The 24,850-nt window shown below is 37.2% G+C and overlaps 1 protein-coding gene across 16 annotated transcripts in view; it reads right to left on the minus strand.

Moving 5' to 3' along the window:
* Positions 1–24,850, minus strand: part of CC2D2B (coiled-coil and C2 domain containing 2B) — a 103,057-nt gene that overhangs the window by 55,326 nt on the left and 22,881 nt on the right. For 8 of the 16 annotated variants that reach the window (XM_070560628.1, XM_070560590.1, XM_070560648.1 and 5 more), the window contains 6 exons: positions 22,084–22,293; positions 18,168–18,265; positions 12,898–13,038; positions 10,173–10,272; positions 9,853–9,971; positions 6,825–7,002 (listed from right to left, as the gene is read on the minus strand). In XM_070560628.1, the coding sequence (XP_070416729.1) occupies positions 6,825–7,002; positions 9,853–9,971; positions 10,173–10,272; positions 12,898–13,038; positions 18,168–18,265; positions 22,084–22,293 (846 nt within the window). The remainder of the gene's footprint in view (positions 1–6,824; positions 7,003–9,852; positions 9,972–10,172; positions 10,273–12,897; positions 13,039–18,167; positions 18,266–22,083; positions 22,294–24,850) is intronic. The other 8 variants (XM_070560635.1, XM_070560666.1, XM_070560642.1 and 5 more) reach the window with 3 other exon arrangements.

A 24,850-nucleotide genomic window follows, 5' to 3' on the forward strand; every position in this document is an offset into this window, starting at 1 on the left:
GTAGGGGTTATAGCTCACAGACTTAAAGTAAAGTACTCAGTTCTGTTGAAGAAGTTTCTTATTGTAAATCAGTAAATTAGCTAACTAAAAAGAGACAATGAAGTGATTAATATATTCAAATGTTGAGTTGGCTTTCTGATTTTACACATCAGCCTTATGAATTTGTTTAGGGTATGTAGATGCATTCTCAGCAGACTGGCAAATCCAGTTTCTGAGACTGCAGGGCTGGAGGCCAGATCCTGGATAGAAGTAAATGTAAAGGTAGAGAATTCCACTTGGAAAAGTCTCCCAGGAGACAGACTTGTCCCTTGCTGGCAGCTATCAACACTATTGTGTGATTGAGATGGAGTGTCAAGAATGAAAATGGGCATTATAGGTGGAGGAAGTAGAATGTTCAAAAGCTCAAAAGTAGGAAACTACAAGGATATATGGGAAAAAAACAAGCTGTTCAGTTTGGCTAAAGTAAAGAATAGTAAAGAGGAATGGTAAGAAGTGAATTAGCGATAGAGTTTGGAAGATGGTGGCATAGGAGGATCCTGAGCTCACCTCCTCCCATGGACACAACAAGCCTACCTTTACCTGTGGAACAATCTCCTCTGAGAGAGTTCTGGAAAGTGGATGAAAAGAACCTCCATAATAAGGGACAACACAGAGAGGGATAGAAGATGCAGAGATACAGTCCTGCCAAGGGAAAAACACACTTTAGCTGTGGCACTTCACAGGTGGGAGCTCTCTCAAAAGTACAGAGCTTTTTCCAGAGGGAGTGGTGGATTTGAGCTCCACATTAGGTATTCCAGTCCTTAGATCCAGCATAAGAGAGATGAGACCCCAAAATGCCTGGCTTTTAAAACCAATGGAGAAAAAGCCCAGGAAAACTACAGAACTTCAAGGAAAGGCAAACCAGCCCATGCACAGACTAGACCTGGAAACCAGCACAAAAATACCAGATAGCCCAGCCTATCCACATGCCCAAAGCAATAGCAGCCCCACCACAACAGAAAGGCACATGTAACCCACACAGGGACACCCCTGGAGCTTTTGGCATGAGTAATGAGAGGGGAGCATGCTGCTGAGCCACATAAGACATCTCCTAAATAAGGCCACATTTCTGAGATCAGGAAATGTAGCTTATCTCCCTAACACACGGAAAGAAGCACAGAGAATTTGGCAAAATGAGGAGACAAAGGGATATGTTCCAAATAAAAGAACAGGACAAATGCTCAGGAAAAGAACTAAACAAAACAGAGATAAACAATCTACCTGATAAAGAGTACAAAACTAACGGTCATAAGGATACTCACTGAACTCAGGAGAAGAATAGATGAACACAGCGAGAACTTCAACAAAGAATTAGAAAATATAAAAAAACAACCAACATGAGCTGAAGAATACAATAACTGAATTGAAAACTTCACTAGGGGGAACCAAGAGCAGAGCAGATGACACAAAAGAACAGATCAGCAATCTGGATGACAGAGTAGAAGAGATCACCCAAGCTGAACAGAAGAAAGAAAAAATTAAAAAGAACAAGGACAGTTTAAGGGACCTCTGGGACAACATCAAGTGTACTAACATTCACATTATAGGCGTCCCAGAAGGAGAAGTGAGAGACAAAGGCACAGAGAACTTATTTGAAGAAATAACAGCTGAAAACTTCCCTAACCTGGGGGAGGAAGCAGACATCTAGATTGAGGAAACACAGAGAAGACCAAACAAGAGGAACACAAAGAGATCTACTCCAAGACACATTATAATTAAAATTTCAAGAATTAAAGATAAAGAGAGAATCTTAAAAGCTGCGAGAGAAAAGCAATAAGTTATGTACAAGGGAAAGTCCATAAGGCTATCAGCTGATTTTTCAGAAGAAAATTTACAGTCTAGAAGGAGCGGCATGATATATTCAAAGTGCTGAAAGGAAAAAACCTGCAACCAGGAATACTCTACCCGGCAAGGTTATCATTCAGAATAGAAGGAGAGATAAAGAGTTTTCCAGATAAGCAAAAACTAAAGGAGTTCATCCCCCCAAATCGGCCTTACAAGAAATGTTAAAGGGATTTCTTTAAGTGGAAAAGAAAAGGCCACAAATAGAAATTAAAAAATTATCAAAGAAAAAAATATCGCTGAAAAAATATCAAAGAAAAATATATAGTAAAGGTAGTGGACCACCTGTCTATAACGTTAGCACGATGGTCAAAGGACAAAAGCACTAAAGTTACCTAGATTCCTACAATAAGAGGGTAAGGGATACACAAAATTATAAGAGGTAAAATATGATGTCAAAAAAATAAAATGGTGTGGGAGTAAAAGTGTGTAGGGCTTTTAGTATGAAGTCAAACTTAAGAGACCATCGACTTAACACAGATTGCTATATACCTAGGTTATTACATATGAACCTCATGGTAACCACAAAACAGAAACCTATAATAAATACACAAAAAAATAAAGAGAAAGGAACTCAAACATAACACTAAAGAAAATCAAATCACAAGGGAAGAGAGTAAGAGAAGAAGAAAGGAACAGAGAAGAACTACAAATCAACCATTAAAAAGTAACAAAATGGCCATAAGTACATACCTATCAATAATTACTTTAAATGTAAATGGACTAAATGCTCCAATCAAAAGACAAAGAGCAGCTGAATAGATTAAAAAACAAGACCCATATATATGCTGCATACAAGAGATACACTTGAAATCTAAAGACACATGTAGACTGAAAGTGAAGGAATGGAAAAAGATATTCCATGCAATTGGAAATGAAAAGAAAGCTGGGGTAGCAATACTTATATCAGACAAAATAGGCTTTAAAACAAAATCTGTAACAAGAGACAAAGAAGGGCACTGCATAATGATAAAGGGAACAATTCAACAAGAGGATATAATACTTGTGAATATCTATGTACCCTGTTAACACAGGAGCATCTATATACAGAAAGCAAATATTAACAGACATAAAAGGAGAAACTGACAGTAGCACAATAATACTAGGGGACTTTAACACCACACTCACACCAATGGATAGATCATTCAGACAGATGATCATTAAGGAAACACTGGCCTTAAATGACACATGAGACTAGACAGACTTAATAGATATATACAAAACATTCCATCCCTAAACTGCAGAATATACATTCTTTTCAAATGCGCATGGAACATTCCCCAGGACAGATCATGTATCAGGTCACAAAACAAGTCTCAATAAATTTAAAAAGAATGAAATAATAGCAAGCATCTTTTCTGACCACAATGGTATGAAAATAGAAATGAACTACAAGAATACTGGAAAAATCACAAATACATGGAGAGCAAACAAAATACTACTAAACAACTATTGGGTCAATGAAGAAATCAAAGGAGAAATTAAAAAAATACCTAGAGACAAATGAAAATAAAATATATGAAAATCTACGGGACACAGGAAAAGTGGTTAAGAGGGGAGTTTATAGCAATACAGGCCTACCTCAAAAAACAAGAAAAAAAAATCTCAAACAATCTTACATTACACCTAAAGGAACCAGAAAAAGAACAAAGTGCAAAATCAGTAGAAGGAAGGAAAGAATGAAAATCAAAGTGGAAATAAATGAAATAGAGACTAAAAAGACAATAGAGAAGATGAACGAAACTAAGAGCTAAAAAGGTAAACAAAATTGACAAATCCTTAGCTAGACTCACTAAGAAAAAAATAGAGAAGGCTCAAATAAATAAAATTAGAAAAAAAAGAAAAGAAATTACAACAGATACCACAGAAATACAAAGAATTACAAGAGAATACTATGAAAAGCTATACACCAACAAATTTGGATAACTTAGAAGAAATGAATAAATTCTTAGAATTATACAACATTCCAAAACTGAATCAATACAAAATAATCTGAGTACACTCATCACTAGTAAGGAGATTGAAACAGTAATCAAAAACCTCCCAAAAAACAAAAGTGCAGGACCAGGTGGCTTTCCCACTAAATTCCACCAAACAGTCAAAGAAGACTTAATACTTATCCTTCTCAAACTCTTTGAGAAAACTGAAGAGGAGGGGATGCTTCCTAACTCATTTTAAGAGGCCAACATTACCCTGATACCAAACCAGACAAGAACAACACAAAAAAAGAAAATTACAGGGCAATATCACTGATGAACACAAATGCAAAAACTCTCAACAAAATGTTAGCAAATCGAATACAACAATACATTAAAAGGATCATATATCATAATCAAGTGGGATTTATCCCAGGGATGCCAGGATGGTTCAACATCCACAAATCAATTAACGTGACACACCACCTTAACAAAATGAAGAATAAAAATCACATCATCATCTCAAGAGATCAGAGAAAGCATTTGACAAGATTCAGCATCCAGGGGCCAGCCCGCTGGTGCAGCGGTTAAGTTCACATGTTCCACTTTGGCAGCCTGGGGTTCACCAGTCGATTCTGGGTGTGGACCTACATGCTGCTTGTCAAGCCATGCTGTGGCAGGCTTCCCATATATAAAGTAGAGGCAGATGGGCACGGAGGTTAGCTCAGGGCCAGTCTTCCTCAGAAAAAAAAAAAGATGAGGATTGGTGGCAGATGTTAGCTCAGGGCTAATCTTCCTCAAAAAAAAAAAAAAGATTCAGCACCCATTTATGATAAAAACTGTCAATACAATGAGTATAGAAGGAAAGTCCCTCAACATAATAAAGGCCACACATGACAAACCACAGTTAACATCATATTCACTTTTTTTGAAGAAGAAGATTAGCCCTGAGCTAACTGCTGCCAATCCTCTTTTTTTTTTTCTGAGGAAGACTGGCCCTGAACTAACATCCATGCCCATCTTCCTCTACTTTATGTATGGGACGCCTACCACAGCATGGCTTTTTGACAAGCAGGGTCATGTCCGCACCCGGGATCCGAACCCACGAACCCCAGGCCGCCAAGAAGCAGAACATGCGAACTTAACCACCGCGCTACCAGGCTGGCCCCTAACATCATATTCAATGGTGAAAAACTGAAAGCTATTCCTATAAGGACAGGAACAAGACAAGGATACTCACTTTTGCCACTCTTATTCAACATAGTATTGGAAGTCCTAGCCAGAACAATTAGGCAACAAAAAGAAATAAAAGGGATCCAAATTGGAAAGGAAGAAGTAAAACTGTCACTATTTGCAGATGACATGATTTTATATATCAAAAACCCTAAAGAATCCACCAAAAAACTATTAGAAATAATAAATTAATTCAGTAAAGTTGCAGGGTAGAAAATCAACATACAAAAATCAGTTGTGTTTCTATACACTAACAATGAAACAGCAGAAAGATAAACCAAGGATACAATCCCATTTACAATCCCAGAAATCACAACAAAAGGAATAAAATATCTAGGAATAAATTTAACCAAGGAGGTGAAAGACCTGTACACTGAAAACTATAAAACGTTGAAAGAAATCAAATAGAAAGAAATGGAAAGATATTCCAAGCTAACATGTGGAAGATAAAACAACAACAACAACAAACACATAGATATAGAGAATAGATTGGTGATTACCCGAGGGGGAAGGCGAGAGTGGGGGAGGGTGAAAGGGTAAAGGGCCACATTTGTACGGTGATGGACGGCAGACTTCTAGTGGTGAACACCATGTAGTCTGTACAGAAGTCAAAATATAATTATGTACACCTGAAATTTATATAACATTATAGACCAATGTTACCTCAATAATTAATAAACAAATAAAATTAGAAATGTAGGTTAGAATCTGTTAGGCTAGGATGTATAGATTTATTTTGCAATTTTTGCAGCTGCTAATGGTGCAATTTATCCATGGATAGATTCCTTTCTTTCCTTGCCTCTTAGTGTGTTAGGATCATGTGCTCAGTGATGGGAAGATGAAGGATTCAAAATACACATTTATCTACTTTGAGGGGGGCAGATTTTAAAGTGGTTGCATTATTATATCACAATTTATTTTAGGTACGATAGTACGAAAGTACAGTCAGTATATTTTTTAAATAGGCATTTCAACAGAGGTACATTTTAAGACGATAGAAACTTGATAGCACAAATGAACAAAATGAATACAGCCTCAGACTGGGGATAGAACAAAATTATTTTAAGCATTGTAAAAATAACTTTGATTTAGATTTGTAATCATAATCCTCTCCCCGCTCCTCAAACTCCACCCCATGCTCACATACACAAATCTTTATTCCCTCATAACTTTTCTGTCAGGTGCAGATGCAAGTTCAACCCCATATTAGCTATTAAGACCTCTTGTCTAGACTTCTTTACTGTCTCTAATTTTTCTCTATCATTCTATTTGCTTCTTCTTTTAGTGCAGGGGTTCTTATGGTGTGGGTCTCTGGACAGGGATCAGGGGTCTGTTGCGTGTTTGTTCTTTCATCCATTCTTAAAGGGATCCAAAATGCAAGAAAAGACAAACAACAAATACAGCAAGAGACTGAAATCACCAAACCAGGGCTGGGGCAATTTGGAGAAATCATTCGACACTTCTAATAGCTGTACTACTCATTATAGTTTAAACAGCTCTCTTCTACCTCAATACCTAATGAACGGTAACACTGCACATCCATGGTTGGTAGAATTTTAGCAGGAAGGAAACTAAGTATTTAGAGAAACCATAAATCAAATAAATTTGTGCTTATAGTATAAAAGACTATGATGGATTATAAATACATTATTTATAAATATCTTGTCTACCCATATAGATTAGTCATCTCTTAATATAAAAGTGATTACTTATCATATATAACAGTAGCTAACAAGAAATTTTAAATTAAGTATGGCATAAAATAAGGTACAGAAGTAAATGACAATGGCATACCTCCAAGCAAATTGTTTCAGGCCAACATATTAACTGAATATTGAAAATTTGCTGAAACATGACTTTAAAATCACACTGTAGGGAAGATACTGAAGTACGAGAAACCTGTTTATCGTTGTACCATATTTTAATAAAATATTTAAGCTTCTGAATTTTGGCTCTCCTCTTTTGTTCATGCCTAAAAATAAATAAACCTTTAAAGGACCCTTGAAAAGCAAAACGGATATAAAATACTGTTCTTTTCAAAACATACCTTAGCATCTTAAAATATGCTCTTTTTAGAGGTCAAATGGTATCTTTAAGCCCAATAACACGTCCCTATACGTGGATAAAAGCCTCTCCTACGCAGTCAAATGTTTTTAAAGAAAGATATTCACTCAAAAATGGAAAGAAACATAAAATCAAGGTACTATAAATCATTCAGCTATTTACTTTACTAAACTATAACTTAAAGAGATTACAGCACTTACCCATAATAAGATGTCTTACGAGAGGAGAAAACTGAGGGACTTAGGAATGGGAGTGGGGGAGCTTGAATCAAGAATTCAAAAATATTCTCTAACTTTTAAAAGACACACACATGCACACATACCATGTTTTCAATAACATCAAGGATGTCGCTCTAAGTCAATAGGATTACTGTGTCCCTTTAAAGGTCTTTGTAAATCCCTTTAGGCTTTAGGTTGTACACCCTTTTTCTCCAGGACATTCTTTCTCTGAACCCAAAGATCAGAGAGGCAAGCCAGAGGTTATTTCCCTGGGGCTTCTAGGAAAACACTTGTTGGGGAATAAATGGATCCCTTGAGTGATGTGAAACTCCTAAAAAGAGTCTTCCATCCATTTACTCATTCGTTCATTCACTCAACCAACATTTAGTGAATATCTTCTGACTGCAAGGCAACTGACCTAATCATGTTTAAGACTTGATCCTCTTTTTCAGAAAGGAGAAGACTGGTTGGAAGATAATCCTTAGGTTGAAACATAAAATCTCCCTCTGTTCTCCATCCTAATCATCCTATGGGCCCAGGATCACCCTGCCCCCATATCAGCCCATCTTCTCTGTGAACTTCTCAGAGTGTTATGGGACACAAGATTATTTACTTTTCCTATCTTCCTGTTAGCCTCTTCTGACCACTCTCCCAATTACCGTTAGAGAAATAGTTTAGTAAAATTTGTCCTTTACGTTTCCCTTTGAAAGTAGTTTTGTTTTGGTTTTTTTGCAGAACATCAGCCCTGAGCTAACATCTGCCAATTCTCCTCTTTTTGCTGAGGAAGACCAGCCCTGAGCCAACATCCGCGCCCATCCTCCTCCACCTTATAGGTGGGACGTCTGCCACAGCATGGCTTGATGAGCAGTGCCATGTCCACACCCGGGATCCAAACCAGCGGACACCAGGCTGCCATAGCAGAACATGGGCACATAACCGCTGCGCCACCAGGCCAGCCCCTGAAAGCAGTTTTAATAATGAGCTCATGAACTGATTATGGAAATTCCTTAATTCAGGATTATATTTATCTTCAGGAAATCTTACCTTTTTCTTCACCTGTAAACTCTTTAATTCTTCTTTAATCCCTGTACTCCTTGATTTCTATCCTTGACATCAGTATATTATTCTCTTCCAGAGAATCAATTCTTATGCAATGGGACATTTCAAATGGATAATGACAGCAATGCCACAGAATAGCAACAATTTTGAAAAGATGTAAAGCATCATATTTCCGTTTGCCTTGAGTTCCACTAAGTTTTAGTCTAGCCTCTCCAGCACAAATGTTTTCCTCCTTCTCTTTCTCCTCTTTACTTCCAACTTCCATTTTATGGCTCCTGTTCTCTTGTCCTCATTTAGATGGTCCTTTTATTTTGAGGAAGATTAGCCCTGAGCTAACTACTGCCAACCCTCCTCTTTTTGCTGAAGAAGAGTGGCCCTGAGCTAACATCCGTGCCCATCTTCCTCTACTTTATATGTGGGATGCCTACCATAGCATGGCTTTTGCCAAGCGGTGCCATGTCCGCACCCAGTATCCGACCCAGCGAACCCCGGGCCACCAAGAAGCGGAATGTGTGCACTTAACCACTGCGCCACCGGGCCGGCCCCTAGATGGTCCTTTTTTAACGTGTGTCTTACATAATAAAGTATGTCGGCCCCTTTGTGGAAGTACGTGTAGAACAGGTAAAGCAGAGCTTCATTGCTGCACTTCTCTCGTCAGAGAGAGGGTAGTGATAATTGTGCTTTTGTGTCTGCTACTCTTTATGTTCATGTTAAAATTTAACCATCCATTCATTCATTTAGTGGATATGAATATTTATTAAGTACCCACTTCTAACACTGTGCTAAATGACGTACATTCACAGTACTCAAAGATGAATTGGTATGAAGTGTCTCATGGGAGAGAGATGTTGAAAAGTTGGACCTAGTTCAGTGCTCTAAGTTGCCATTTCTTCTTTAAGGGAGATGAGATCCACAGGCCTGGAGATGGCAGAAATGGGGATCTGTATGATATCTGTTTTTGCACAAATGTCCTGTGAGCAGGGAGAAAACATTACAACTCAAAGAAGTCACAACTGGGAAGGAAAGAAGTTTGTGTCGAAGTAAAAAATTGCCCAGAGGCCCCTCTCAATACAGAATACTTTCTATGAAAGAAAAGGGGTCCCTTAACAAGCAAGAGCAACTGCATTATCTTATTTTTTACAATGGCTTTATATCCCACCTATTGTTATACCTGAACAAAAATTCCTACCATAAAAAAACAAAAACCAATCATCAACCAAACTGGTTTATGTCCCACCTCAGTCATGAATTAGAAGGGTGACCCTGGGCAACTTAACTTTCCATAAGCTTAAAACTCCCATCTCTAAGTCTGAGGATAATACCATAGAGCTATTGTGGCAACTAAATGTGCACATGTATAAAAAAAACTTAGCAAAGTGCCCGGCATATGGTACTCACTCAAGAAATCTAACATTATTACTTAAAACAATCCAATTAAAAGACAATATATAATGAAGAAATAATCCTTTAAAAATGCTTACATCGAACACTTGGAAAAGTTTGTTAATTCTGCAGTGAAAGAAAGTTGTGGCATCAAGGTAATTGGCTTTCTTCTTTCAATATCTGTTTCTTCAAGTTCTGAAGCTAAATATGAGAGGCTCTAGAAACAAAAAAAATAAGTATATAATTTACAACGTAAGTTTATTGCTTAGGATAATTACCCTTAAAATTAAACTTCTATTTCTTACATTTGTCATTTTGTTGGGTAACTGTTACGAATACCAAAATTTCCTATTCTACCAAACAATTTAATATTATAACTAGTTAAGATAAGTTGAATTTTATTTTGCAATATAGATACCTCCTGCTTTTCCCCATTCTTGAAAACTTTTCCTTCCATTTTCTTCTCAGTCTTAGACATTCCTGACAGTTCTTCCTCATCACGTTTATTCATTCTTATCCTAATTAATAATAAATAGAGTTATTTAAAGCAGAAATAATGGAAGTATTTGAGAGTTACTAGAGGTCTTGCCAAAACACACACACGCACACACACATACACACACACATACACACAAACATGTAATCTCTTACAACAAATAATTTTACATCTCAAGGAAATTATCAATATGATAAACTTACATATATATTTTTAAAAACTTCATAAGTTTGTTCTCAGTTTTCACAGATTTCTCCCTACCCAGCAAATTTACCATTAGTGTTTATAGCCCTTTTTAAAGCCATCAAGTAACATTTTCTCTGGTGAGAATAAGTAACCAAGGGGGAAGGAAGATATAAAATTAAGGACACACACCATGTTTCCTCTCATTTTTCTTCCTCTCATGATTTTTATGCTGTGAGAACATGCCATGTATAAGGGCAGGTGACCACGGTGCTATTAAGTGGTAAATCCCAGTTATACTCCTTGGTATTTATGCATAAACAGTAAGCAGTTCAGACATTACTATACTACTGCTAGATACTAGGTAACTCCTATATAGTACTTACTAAGTACATGCCAGGCAATGTTCTGAATACTCTACACATATTAATTCATTTAATACTCACAACAACCCTATGAAGTAGGTATTATTATTATTCCTCTTTTGTTAGTAGTCCAGCAAAATCCCAGTTACCTGGAACACCTTCAGAAAATAATTGATCTGGGACGACTTTTCCTGATAGCTCAGGGCTTTATTCTTTTCAGTAAAAAAATTTGTTTTTTAATTTTAATGTTTTAAAAAGGAGATTCTTTGATAAAATATCATATGCTCTGTTGGGAATATAAAATGGTGCGGCTGCTTTGGAAAACAGTCTAACAGTTCCTCAAAATGTTAAGCCTAGATGTGCCATATGACCCAGCAATTCCGTTCCTAGGTATACACCCTAAAGAAATAAAAACATACGTCCACACATGTGAGAGGTGACGACTAGAATGTAATAAAATGTTAAATTGTGGTGATGGTTACACAACTCTGTGAATATACTAACAACCATCGAACTGTACACTTTAAATGGGTCAACTGTACGGTATGTGAATTCTATCTCATTAAAGCTATTTTAAGAATATCATATGTTTTTTGTCTTCTGAAATAAAATACAGGGAATCTAGTGTAGATATTACACACCTTATGGGCTTGAGATCAGACTACCTGTGTTGAAAACCCAGACCCAATACTGGTCAAATTCAATACGCACAAAACAAAAATACGTGAGGAAAAGGTAATGTAAGCTCTAGGTCCCAGGCTTTCTTGGCATAAGTACTGTCTTCCCTGTAAGTCTGGCTATAGGCTTATTCAGTTAGGGTTCACAAGACGAAGGCTTGTGGTGAAGTCACTAGTGGTTAACTTGAACACGAAACAGAGTTCCCAGGAGCATCTTCAAACATACAGCTTTTCTAGTTGATCAGAACGATACTTTAACTGCTCAAACTAAATGCCCCAATTTAAGGTAGCTGGGGCTAGCCCTGCTGGGGCCAACCTTGTCACTGTCGCTGTGGGATTTAGTTCAGAAGTCCTCTACCAGAAGTAAACTGGAGACACAAACCCAAGCCAAAGTCCACTGGGAAGGTCGAATGTTAAATCTAAGGATGAACAAATGCAAAGGGCCTCACACGAGATTAGAGTACATAGTAGTGAGAAAAAGAGTAGGTGACAAGCAGGCAATATTGGCCCAGAGCTGGTGTTCTGAGGAAGCTTACGGCATCTGTGGCTCTCCTTTTCTGAGGAGAGGTTCTTAACGCATGGGTGTATTGACTGGTTTAAAGGATTAAAGGCAAGACAGAAAGTTTACATGAACTTAGGTGTCTAAGATAAACAAAGTTCCACGCTGGGTTAGGTTTAGAAACTGTCAGAAGGACTTTCTAAACCATTGCAGCAGGAAAAAAATCAAAAGTTAAATATCTTTCTTAATTGCCTGAAATTACACTCATCTTTTACAGTTTTGAAAAACAAAGACCCAGGATAATGGGTTGTGGGGAAGGAACCAGTTATTTCACTGTGAGTTCACAAACAGCTTACATGATTAAGCATAGTTTTTAATCGTAACTATCTCCTCCACTAGACAAGTTTTTATGACTTACACGTTTTACCTAGGAGTATGATTTCTAGGTCTATGTTTAACTTTATAAGAAAGTGCCAAACTGTTTCCAAAGTGGCTTTCCCATGTTGCACTCCCACCAGCAATGAGAGTTCTTATTGATCAGCATCCTTGCCAGCATTTGTTATTGTCTTTGTTTTCTTTCTTGTTTTGTTTTGGATGTTAGCCATTCTAATAGGTGTGTAGTATATCCCATTGTGGTTTTAATTTACATTTATCTATTGACATGACATGATGTTGAGCATCTTTTCATGTGTTCATTTGCCATTCTTCTTTGGCGAAGTGTCTGTTCAAATCTTTTGCCTAGTTTTTAATCGAGTTGTCTTATTAATTTGTAAGAATTGTTTATATATTCAAGATACAAGTCTTTTGTTGACTACATCAAATAGTAGTCTAGCTTCTGGATTTTCTCCCAGTTACTGTGAATTCCCAGTGATTCATGGGTAGTTCCTCAGCAGACCTATAAGAACAAATAGAGAGCCACTCACCTCTGAAACTGTAACTTTATTGGGGTGCTTGTAAACCCTTGCCGTTGTCGAAGGGATTTTATCTGTTTCCAAGTCCGTAACATACTGTGCAGTAGAGAGAAGTCCTTTTCCCTTTCTAAGTCATAGAGCTGTTTTGTATTACTACAATAATTATGGTAGATCAAAAAGATGTTGATGGATTAGCACTACAAGTCATTAAAAATGGCCTGGAAGAACGTATTCCACTAAATCTGCTGGACTTCCCATCTTACGATTTTTTTTCATTTTACCCACATCTTGATATAGAGACTGAAATTCCATTTAGAGATTCACTCTTATATAACTTACAGATTTTTCACTATTCAAAAGTGCTCTGCTAAAATCTATATATTTCCAGGTTTTCTGGACATTCTGTAGTGCACTTATTATACTTTTTTCAGATTAGAAACCATTGCTTAGAACCATTAGAACCATTGCTTCAAATTTAGAGGTACTTTGCCTGATGGGTAGTGTGAGCATATTATTTGTATTTTGAAGTAATGTACTGCTTAAAAAGATGCTTATTGTATTTCATGACGTTGCAAACAAATTATTAGTGTGATACATTACACTGATTGATTTTCTAATGTTAAATCATCCTAGCATTCCTGGAATCATCTCAACTTAGCTATATATATATACATATATATATACACACACACACATATATACGAATATATGTGAATTAACCCACATCATTTTGATGTGGCCCTCTTCATCTCCAGTAAAGCTTTTTGCCTTAAATATTTATTTTATCTTACATTAACATAGCTATGCCAGCTTTATTTTGTTAGAGTTTGTGTGGCATATTTTTTTCACTATTTTTATTCTCTATCTTTCTATATCCTTATGTTCTAGATAAGTCCCTTGTAAATAACATATAATTGGATTTTGTTTTTTTAATTTTAATCCAGTCTATCAATCTAGATAAAAATGGAGCACTTAATCCATTTAGATACATTTAGGTTTAACTCCACCATTTTCTTTTATGCTTTCTACCTGTCACATCTGTTTCTATGTTCCTTTTTCTCTCTTTTCTTGCCTTCTTTTAGACTGGTTGAGTATTTTCTTACTATGCCATTTTCCTCTTCTATTGATTTGGAAACTATATCTTTTTATTCTTTTCCTTTAGAGGTTATAAGGTAAAATCTAAGTCCTTGATTTATCAAAGTCTAACATTAAGCTCTACCTTTACTTTCCTCCCAGTCAATGCAGGTATCTTTAATTACATTTACCTCCTCCATTGTTCACTCCACTCTAGAAGCTTTATATTTTAACTCTCTCTATATTTTTATACCCCAGAAGACATCATTATATCATTGCTCATTAAGAATTATCCACATATTTACTACTTTCTTTGCTCATCAATCCTTCCTGACTTATTTCTGTTTGTAAACTCATGTTCCTTAGAATTTCACATCTTTGGAATATCTCTGAGCTAGGGTTAAAGTTGTGTTCTTCCAGAAAGACTACTTATTGGCTTTGCCAATTGTCTGGTGTCACTACCAACCTGGGGCTATTTTAAGTTAAATTCTAAATCTGAGATTTTAGACCACATAAGTAGTGTAAATTCAGGTCATAAATCTGCATGATTGTGGGCTTGTGATTATGACTTTTCAAAGGAGTATTTTTCCCCTCCTGCCTAGAGTAAAGGTCAAAGACAAGTTCATTTGTTATCCCCTTTACATTCTTCCTTTCATGAGGTTTAACACCCATTATATAGTGATTTCCTATTAGACTTTCCAATTAAGTTAAACTTGGCTTTATCTTCTGTCTCTGGCACTCCATGAAGTCATTTGAATGTTAGCTCCGGATTACTAGTGCTTAACAAATATCCTCAATGTAAAATCTTTAATTTTTAGGATTTCTCCTTTCACTTTGTTTTTGGCTTTTGCAGATTCCTTACCTTCTTGCCATTTCAGCAATATGTCTCTAAAGATAATATTTGTCTTTTACCAGACATTTTTAGTTGTTTTCACTAGAAGGGTCATTCAAGAAATCTAGTCTACCATACTGCTAGAAATAGAAGCCTATTGCCATTCATTTATTTAGTAAGTATTTATTGGGTGCTTACTACTTGCCAGGCACTGTGCTGGCTAAGAGGGGATAAAAAGATAAAAAGACATGCTCTCTGGGTTCAAGAAGCTTACAGACACGTAAATTAATCAATGCAATAAAATGTCATACGTGTTATGATAGAAGCACACGCAAGCTAGAGTGTGGGCATAAATAAGACAATGGCAGACAATAGTAAGGAAAGACTTCATGGAGTATGCGACACTCGATTCAAATCAATAAATACATAACAGATATCTATTATGTTGGAGGAAGTATTTTAGGTGCTGGTAACTAACATCCCAGCAGGGAAAAAGACAGAACAAGTAATTACAAGTGTGATGAATATTATGAAAGGGCAAATACATAAGTGCTATGTGAGTATACAAAGAAAGAAAATTTAATCTAACCTAATGGGCAAGTAAGAGCCTCCCTGAGAAAGTAACATGGAATTAAATAAAATGTGTATGTTGACTAGGTGTTAGGCAGAAAACAATAAAATAACGTTGTAGAAACAAGAGGCATTAAAACAAAGATATACAGATATTAGAAAGCATAGCCCAGGGGCCGACCCGGTGGCGCAGTGGTTAAGTGCGCACGTTCCACTTCGGCGGCCCGGCGTTTGCCGGTTCGGATCCCGGGTGCAGACATGGCGCTGCTTGGCAAGCCATGCTGTGGTAGGCATCCCACATATAAAGTAGAGCAAGATGGGCACAGATGTTAGCTCAGGGCCAGTCTTCCTCAGCAAAAAGAGGAGGATTGGCAGCAGATATTAGCTCAGGGCTAATCTTCTTAAAAAAAAACCCAAAAAAACAAAAACAAAAAAACCCAGAAAGCATAGCCCATTTAAGGCCCTGGACTATAAATTTCCAAGGCAGAGAGCTCCTAACATGAGGCTGGAGAGGTAAGCAGGAGTAAGGTTATGCAGTGCCTTATAGATCAGGCTAAAGCTACTGAATGTTATCTTGAAGGTAATAGGAAGCCACTAATATGGTTTTACCTATTTAGAAAAAATCACTCTGGTTTCAATATGCAGCTTGGGTTAAAGGGAGGTATTTTAGGAGATTATTTGAGTAGTCAGGCTATGGGATAAAGACCTGAAATAAAACAGACTCAGTAGGAACAGTTATGGTTGGATGTGAGGGATGAAAAGAGAGGTAAAGAGAGGGGTCACGAATGACTTGTAGATTTCTTTCCTGGATCAGGTGATTGTGGGTACTCGGTACCTACTAGACAGTTGTTAAAGGTTAAATACATATGTGCCATTCTTAGTTAATTGTATTTCATGTGCATATCTTTTCTAGTAGAAATGGTTTTCAAATGTCCACAAACTACCCTGTGCAGCATTTCAACACCACTCCCCAAATTTTCCTGAATGGAAATCTATTACACTGCCTTTTCTCTGCTTTAATAAAAGCAATAACCACCTCAGTGATCCTCCCATACACATACACACAGACACACACACACATAGTAGTTGCCTCTATTCACCACCATTGGACCCCATCTAAAGCCCACTTTTCTTTTTCCTGCATTAAAGTTTATTCGCTCGATGTTCATTATACCAATGACTGTTCTTTGCCTTAAGTTTTAGTTAATCTTATAAATAGTACTAATTTATCATTCTGTAAACACTGATAACTTCTATTCATTCATTCATTCAACTAATATTTATTGAGTACTCAACTATGCACCAGGCCTTGTGCAAGGCACACGTCAACTTTCTCAAATAATATTGTTTGCCCTTAACTAGGTTATTCTAGGAAACCAGTTATTTAAATCAACTGATACCCCTAGTGATTAAAAGTTTGTAGAACCATGTCAAGTCAATGGGTAGGGAGTCAGGGAAATTCTTTAACTATCAAATCACTCTCATTTACAGACAATTGTTATATCTTTGTGCATAGCTGAACTTTCTGCCCAATAATTACCTCTGAGTGAGTTTTCCTATGTTTGGAGATTCCTTGACACATAAATATGTTTTATCTTGGAATTATTTTTCCAGTTATTTCATACTTTCCTAACTTCTCTTCCCAATTAGTCTACAAGCCAATGGTTCCCAACTTGTAGACTATGTTTTTGTTCTTTTAAAGATTTTATTTTTCCTTCTCCCCAAAGCCCCCCAGTAAAGAGTTGTATATTTTAGTTGTGTATCCTTCTAGTTGTGGTATGTGGGATGGCACCTCAGCATGGTTTGATGAGCAGTGCCAATGTCTGCACCAAGGATCTGAACCGCAAAACCCTGGGCCACTGAAGCGGAGTGCACAAAGTTAACCACTCAGCCATGGGCCGGTCCTAGACTATGTTTTTTTTACAGCTGTCCTTAAATCTATATGCCCTTCAAGTATTGTCTGTAGTCTGAATTAATAACATATCTTGCACATATGTGTTTGTAGACTTTCAAATATATACAAACAGTTGACAATAATATAATGCAAGTCAATTAAAAAGTATTAAACTCATTTTTAATTGTTTTTTAAAAATCAATGGATATTAGGGGCTGGCCCCGTGGCCGAGTGGTTAAGTTCGCGCGCTCCGCTGCAGGCGGCCCAGTGTTTCGTTAGTTCGAATCCTGGGCGCGGACATGGCACTGCTCATCAAACCACGCTGAGGCAGCGTCCCACATGCCACAACTAGAAGGACCCACAACGAAGAATACACAACTATGTACCGGGGGGCTTTGGGGAGAAAAAGGAAAAAATAAAATCTTTAAAAAAAAAAAAATCAATGGATATTAAAACTACAACTACTTTCATGTTACACTTCTGTGAAATATTTTTACACAATGATAGGTCTTTTCGAAAGGCTGGAACCATTTCTGCAATTGCCTAAAGAGTAAGGATATTGTCATTTTCTTTTTTTTTTTTTGAGGAAGATTAGCTCTGAGGTAACTACTGCCAATCCTCCTCTTTTTGCTGAGGAAGACTGGCCCTGAGCTAACATCCGTGCCCATCTTCCTCTACTTTATATGTGGGATGCCTACCACAGCATGGCTTGCCAAGCGGTGCCATGTCTGCACCCAGGATCCGAACTGGCGAACCCCGGGCCATCAAAGCGGAACATGCGAACTTAACCACTGCACCACAAGGCCAGCCTGTCATATTCTTATTTTGTATCTTCCATAGCAAGTGCAGTACTCTGTCTACAGAAGTTACTTAATACGTGCTTGACAAATACATGAATGGCCCCAAACCTACCTTATCTGCCAATAATAATCTTGTAAAGACTTTCTGGTCAGCTGGCTTATTTCCAAATTTTCATTTGCTAATTTGGTAGCATTTGTCAGTGCTTTAAGCTACAACAAAGAAAAGAGTGTTTTTGTACACACAGTGGAATACTACTCAGCCATAAGAAATGATGAAATCCGGCCACTTGTGACAACATGGATGGACCATGAGGGTCCATTATTATGTTAAGTGAAATAAGTCAGAGGGAGAAAGTCAAATACCATATGATCTCACTCATAAGTACAAGATAAAAACAACAACAAACAAACATATAGAAACAGAGATTGGACCAGTGGTTACCAGAGGGGAAGGGGGAGGGAGGAAAGTGAAAGGGGTGATTAGGCACATGTGTGTGGTGATGGATGGTAACTAATCTTTGGGTGGTGAACATGATGTAATCTACACAGAAATTGAAATATATAATGATGCACACCTGAAATTTATATAATATTATAAAGCAGTATTACTACAATAAAAAAATGAGCTTTTTTGGTACATTTCATCTACCTGTTACCATCAGTCCAATTCATCTGCAGACTAGGTGTGTGCAGCAGAAGCACAAGTGTATAAATTTTGCGTATTACTGTCTTGTCTTCCAAACTATATTTCATATAAGCACCTTGGGGCAGAATTGAGAAGAACCTCAATATCCATCTAAGAAATAAACATTATACATTGAATCTTCTAGGTAATCAATTCATCAATTAATATAAACAAATGCCAATCAATAAAGATGGCAGACTGAGCACAGGACTCCACCTTATTTTCTACCTAAAATCTTATGGTTACAGAAAAGATAGTCTGTCTTTATCTATATCCATTGCCGTTGTCACATCCATATCTATATATACATATTTATAACTATATCTAGATCTGTATCTCTCTATAAAAGAATAAATGCATAATATCATAGGAAAACAAGAAAAAATAAAATGAAAAGAACGAAATATACCTAGGAAAGTATAAAACAGAGAGAAATATCCACAGAGAATATCCATAGAGAAATAAAACTAGAGGAAACTATACCCTAAAACATGTGCAGGAGAAATCTGTCACAGTTAGTGTCAGTTTGTGGCAACTCCAGGACTAAAGCCAATTCATGTAAACTTTTACTGGAAGACATAAGAGAATCAATAAATGGGAAGACACTATATTCCTGGATGAAGAAACCCAATTTTTTTTTTTTTTTGAGGAAGATTAGCTCTGAGCTAACTACTGCCAATCCTCCTTTTTGCTGAGGAAGACTGGCCCTGAGCTAACATCCATGCCCATCTTCCTGTACTTTTTATATGTGAGACACCTACCACAGCATGGCTTTTGCCAAGCGGTGCCATGTCCGCACCCAGGATCTGAACTGGCGAACCCCAGGCTGCTGAGAATCGGAACGTGCGAACTTCACAGCTGCGCCACCAGGCCGGCCCCGAAACCCAATTTTTATAAAGATAAAATTTCTTTCAAAATTGATATAATGCAATCACAACAAAAATGGTAATAGAATTTTTAAAATAGAAGTTGACAAACTAATTATAAGGTTCGTATGGAAGATCAAATCTATAAGAGTATCCAAAAATATTCTAGAAAAATACAATGAGGAGGCACTTGTCCTACTACATCATAATTTAATAATTAAATATAGTAATTAAAACAGGGTAGGACTAGATCAATATAAAGTGGAATACATAATCCTTAAACACATCTATGTAAATATGTGAAGCTGGTTTAAGATAAAGGCAGAATTTTAAATCGGTAGAACAATTATGGTGTTTGGATATGAAGCTAACTTTTGGGGAGGAAGGAAACTGAGTTGGAGCCTAAGCTTAAAAGACACAGATATAAACTCTAGATAGAAGAAAAGGCTAGAAATTACACACACACACAAACACACATAGACACACATATATTATTAGAATATATAGAAATATATCTTTATAATTTTGACCTGTCAGACACTATTGGTTGCCCTCAAATGATCATTTCTCTTGGTTGACAGAACCTAATCTTGTTCAATTGCTCAATCTTCTTCCACGTGCTTCAGAGGTAAACCCCGATTAGTCTAGACATTTGTAGCAATTTCATTCTTCTTTCCAGTGACTGGTTTAGGCATGATCATGTGATATAGTTCTAGTCAATGAGACATGAGGGGAAATCTGCTGAGGTGTGGGGGAGAGGTTGGAGAGGGCTCTCAAACTAAGATGCTATGCTGCATATTGTGTATGTGGCCAGCATGCCTTGAACTGGAGCAGCCACTCTATAAGTTCCCATGAGAGGAGCTAACCAAGTCAACTTGCTGAAGACGAAGATTAGAAAGAGACAAAAAAGCTAGTGTTGTTAATGATAGTAAGTCATCAAATAAACAACTCTAGAGCTGCCCTAACTTGGAACTTTTGATATAGCAAGTAATATCTTTTCCTCATTGTTTAAAGCAATTGAAAGAGAGTTTTCTGTGAATTGCAACCAAAGGCATGCTGATTAATACACTTGGGGTAGAGAAGGTCTTAGGAAGCTTCGGAAGCAAACAACAAAACCTAAAATCCACAGGTAAAAAGAGTAACAGATTTGACCTCATAAAATATTTTCCAAGAGATATGAAAAATAAGTGAAAAAGCAAGTAACAGAATAGAACAAAAATATATAAAACATATTCAAAAGATACACAGCCATAAGCTGCATAATGACGTTTCTGTCAATGATGGGTCACACATACGACGGTGGTCCCATGAGATTAGAACCATACAGTCTAGGTGTGTAGTAGGCTATACTATCTAGGTTTGTGTAAGTTCACTGTATGATGTTCACACAACAACAAAACCGCATAACAACACATTTCTCAGAACATATCCCCATCATTAAGCGACTCATGACTGTACATCTTTTATAGACTTACATCCAGAATATACATTTATATATATTTTAAACTTACAGAGTAATTAGTTAAAGATATACAAAGCAACAGAAAAATGGGCAAATAATATCAACTACTTGGTAAGGACTCTGGGAAGTGGGCTCTGTCCTATACTGCCAGTGGAAATTCAAATTGGAAAAACTATTTTGGAAAGGCAATTCATCACTATCTAATAAAATTTAAACTTCATGAGCCCATACCCTTGACCAAGCAATTTCATTTCTAGGAATCTAGCCTCACAAATTTTCATATGCATGCTCAAATATATAGATACAAGGATGTTCACTGCTTTATTATTTGCAATCAAAAAAAAGTAGAAATGAGGGGCCCCCCCATGGCCTAGTGGTTAAGTTTGGCATGCTCTGCTTCAGTGGCCCAGGTTTAGTTCCCAGGTGCAGACCTACACCACTTGTCAGCAGCCATGTTGTGGCAGTGACCCACATACAAAATAGAGGAAGACTGGCACAGATGTTAGCTCAGGGCTAACCTTCCTCAGTTAAAAAAAAAAAAAAAAAGGAAATGACCGAAGTGTCATGAATGGGGCGTGGTTAAACACCTTAATTTCCGATTTGGTTCCTCTATTCATGGAAACAATGGCCATATTATACTAAAAGTCCAAATATTCCATATTTGTTTTAGGAAATATTCTGACATTATTAATGCATGGACTTCATTTATTAAGTTCTCCCACACAATTGCTACATGAAAATTCAATCAAGTGAATTAAGGTCTTTGAATACCACTGATTAGTAAACCATTTGTAAGAGCGAAATATTCTGCAGGATGTTTGAGGTTGCCTCCCTGGCCAATGAACTCCTACAGTTTCTTTTCAGAAAAACTGAAAGCAACCATTGTTCTAACTAGCTAAATATTTAAAGTGCTAAGGGAAAATGTTCCATGATAATTTGCCCTGTGTTAAGAAGTTTGTTTTCTCTTTAAATATTAAAGGTTCAGCTCCATAAATATAGTGAAAGCCATTCTCACCTTCTCAGAAAGCAGCTGAGGTAAATTCTGTTGCTGCCTGTCCTGGAAGCACTCATAAAGTTGGAGCAGCCTAGCACATAATACTTGTTCTTGATTGAAGAGAGGATGATGGCTGAACTGCAAACCCACAATGTTGAGATCTAATTGACAGAATTCCCTTTGACCTTCCATTTTGTTCCTAATAGAGCTTTCTAGATCAGATTTCACTGCCTTTTAAGGAAAAATATGTACACAATGTTAACTTGATTCTATTTCTTTTGAAATTATAAGTAACTCCTTATAAAAGTAACATGTTAATTACAAGAAAATTAAGAGATACAGAAAAGTAAAAAACAATAATTTGACCCTTCTTCCTTGAAATCGATTATGGCCCTTGGTTTCATAAAATATATTTATATTACAGCATTTTAATCATTTTGCTATAAATTATTGTCATCCACTTTACTATTGCATGCTAGTAGAAGTTAGATTTTCAAGTTATAAACCTCAAAATAATTTCTTATAAAAATACTATGACAAATGGTGTTTAGAACTCTTGGGTGAATAGTTCGACTACAAGATGATCTAAGTCATCTGGGGGCCAGAGTTAAATGGCAAACCCTTATTAAAACATTGTTCCTAGGAGAATATGTTGATAACCCTCTGGAAAATTCCCTGGAGGGGTTTGGACCCTCTAAGCAAATGCTAACTTATTAGGAGATCATCTTTCCTTATAGGTGAGACTATCTCCATTTGGACGCCAGATGAGATGAAATCTGTAGACTTCAGATTACATACAAAATGATTCAACTATGTTTTAGTACTCTACTTTGAATTTAAGCACATATGTTTGAATACGCAGGTGATCGGTTTTTAGTAATATAATTTGAGAGGGTTAGTGGATTACTTAGCATGTACAGCCTAATTCATGATTGCCTAGCCACTCTTGATAAGAGCCCATGACTGCATCCTCCTAAAAAGGGCAGCGTGAACCCTCTCTCTGGATCACTCTAGTGTAATAGAACACGCCCTCCAGTCTGTGCCATTGCTATTACACTGAAAAAACTGCTGTCCTACCTCTGACCTGGTGTGGCAGATCCAAGGCTTCTCAAGGACTGTAGGTCACCAGGATGATGCCTACATCTCACCCTCTCTACCCTTTCCTGAACTAGGAATCTTCTTCTTTTTCCTCATTGGGTTGAGAGGAGGCCAGGGAACAGCCATGAAGCTTCTTTTTGTTTTATCCTTATCTTGTAAGTCTCTATTTTCTATGTGAGGGCCACCTCAAGAGGAGGACCCTGCTTCCACCTTGATTCCACCTATAATATCTGGTTAATCAGTAGTAAACTGGTGATCAACCAGGCAAAACTAGGAAGGAAATAGACAGTTTCAGTTTTAAACAACCAAATTATAAGTGAACTTTTGGAAATTAAAGTTGCTAAGCTAGAGATGCCTGTCTTGTTAAGCAGATTCAGCAACTGCGTTGGTTACTTGCTTTGGGTTTCTATTGGAACCACACGAGCCTCGCCCTTGGCTCTGTCCAATTCAGTACCTGATGACTGTGGTGCTCAGGAGCCAGAGGAGGGTAACTGAGGCGGTGGAATATCCAACAACGTCAAAGGAAGTGAGTGTAGACCGGAGAGCAAAAGCTAAAAGTGGAAGTGACCACAGGCTTCAAATATTTGAAGAGCTGTCACATAGGTGAAGTACTTTATGAGTTTTTTAATGTTTAAATGAATATTAGTCATCTAGGAGGCAGATTTTAATTCAACACAGAAAACAATAAACAATTAGAACTGGCTAACACTGAATGAATTCTCTCAGGAGGTGGTAAGTCCTTGACTTAGGTTATAAGTAATCCTTGACATAGGTTATAAGCAGCAGTTGATTGCGGGGATTAAGTGAACTTCTAGAACTAGATAAGTGTGTTAGACCAAAAGCACAAAGACCCAGGCAACAATGAATCAAAGCCCAGAAAAAAGCACAAAAACATCCAAGCTGATAAAATCTAGGTAAATATATAAGAGGAGTCCTAGACGAGGAAGTATAGCAAAGGGCATAGTCAAATGGTCAGGCAACACCAGTCAGCAAACAACAAGCAAAAGAGACCTGGGGTAGCAGAGGTAAAACAGGGTATCACAGTACCTGGCAGGGGCAAAAGCAAAGACAGGACTTTGATACTTAGGCAGCTATTGTCTCTGCTTCAGTTGCCTTATATTTCTTTTACTCTGGTGAGAAACCCCAGATGAGCCTTGCCTCCAAGGGCAGAGTAAAAAGTGTGGAGAAGATTAGAAGAGAACGGTAGGCAGAGGCATTTATCTGACACAAATTCCAGAACATTACCTATTAAGAATTCTACAGGATGAATTTTAATACTCAGTTTAGATGTTTGGTGAAGTGACATTTACATTTATTCCCAACTCTAAGAGTCCATAGAATACTACAATTGCGCTTGGATGAAGCTAGAAAAGACACACTGAAGGAAAAAGTCACTTGGTTAGCCCAGTAGTTTCCAACTCGGGACTCTGGATGATTATAAAGGTTAACCTGGAATGGTGGTTAATATTTCTCCAAAACTTGTATATTTTGCATTTACTTGTTATCAACTTTCTGTTCATTCACTCGTTCATTCATTCATTCAACAAACTGCCTTGTTTCAAGGACCTCTCTTGCCAAGAGCAATGGTCTCAGATAATTATGTTAAAATATCTGTGTGCTCAGGGCTGGCCCCATGGCTGAGTGGTTAAGTTCGCGTGCTCCGCTGCAGGTGGCCCAGTGTTTTGTTGGT

Source organism: Equus przewalskii, chromosome 1 (genome assembly GCF_037783145.1).
Source record: "Equus przewalskii isolate Varuska chromosome 1, EquPr2, whole genome shotgun sequence".
In the NCBI taxonomy this organism is placed as follows: domain Eukaryota; kingdom Metazoa; phylum Chordata; class Mammalia; order Perissodactyla; family Equidae; genus Equus; species Equus przewalskii.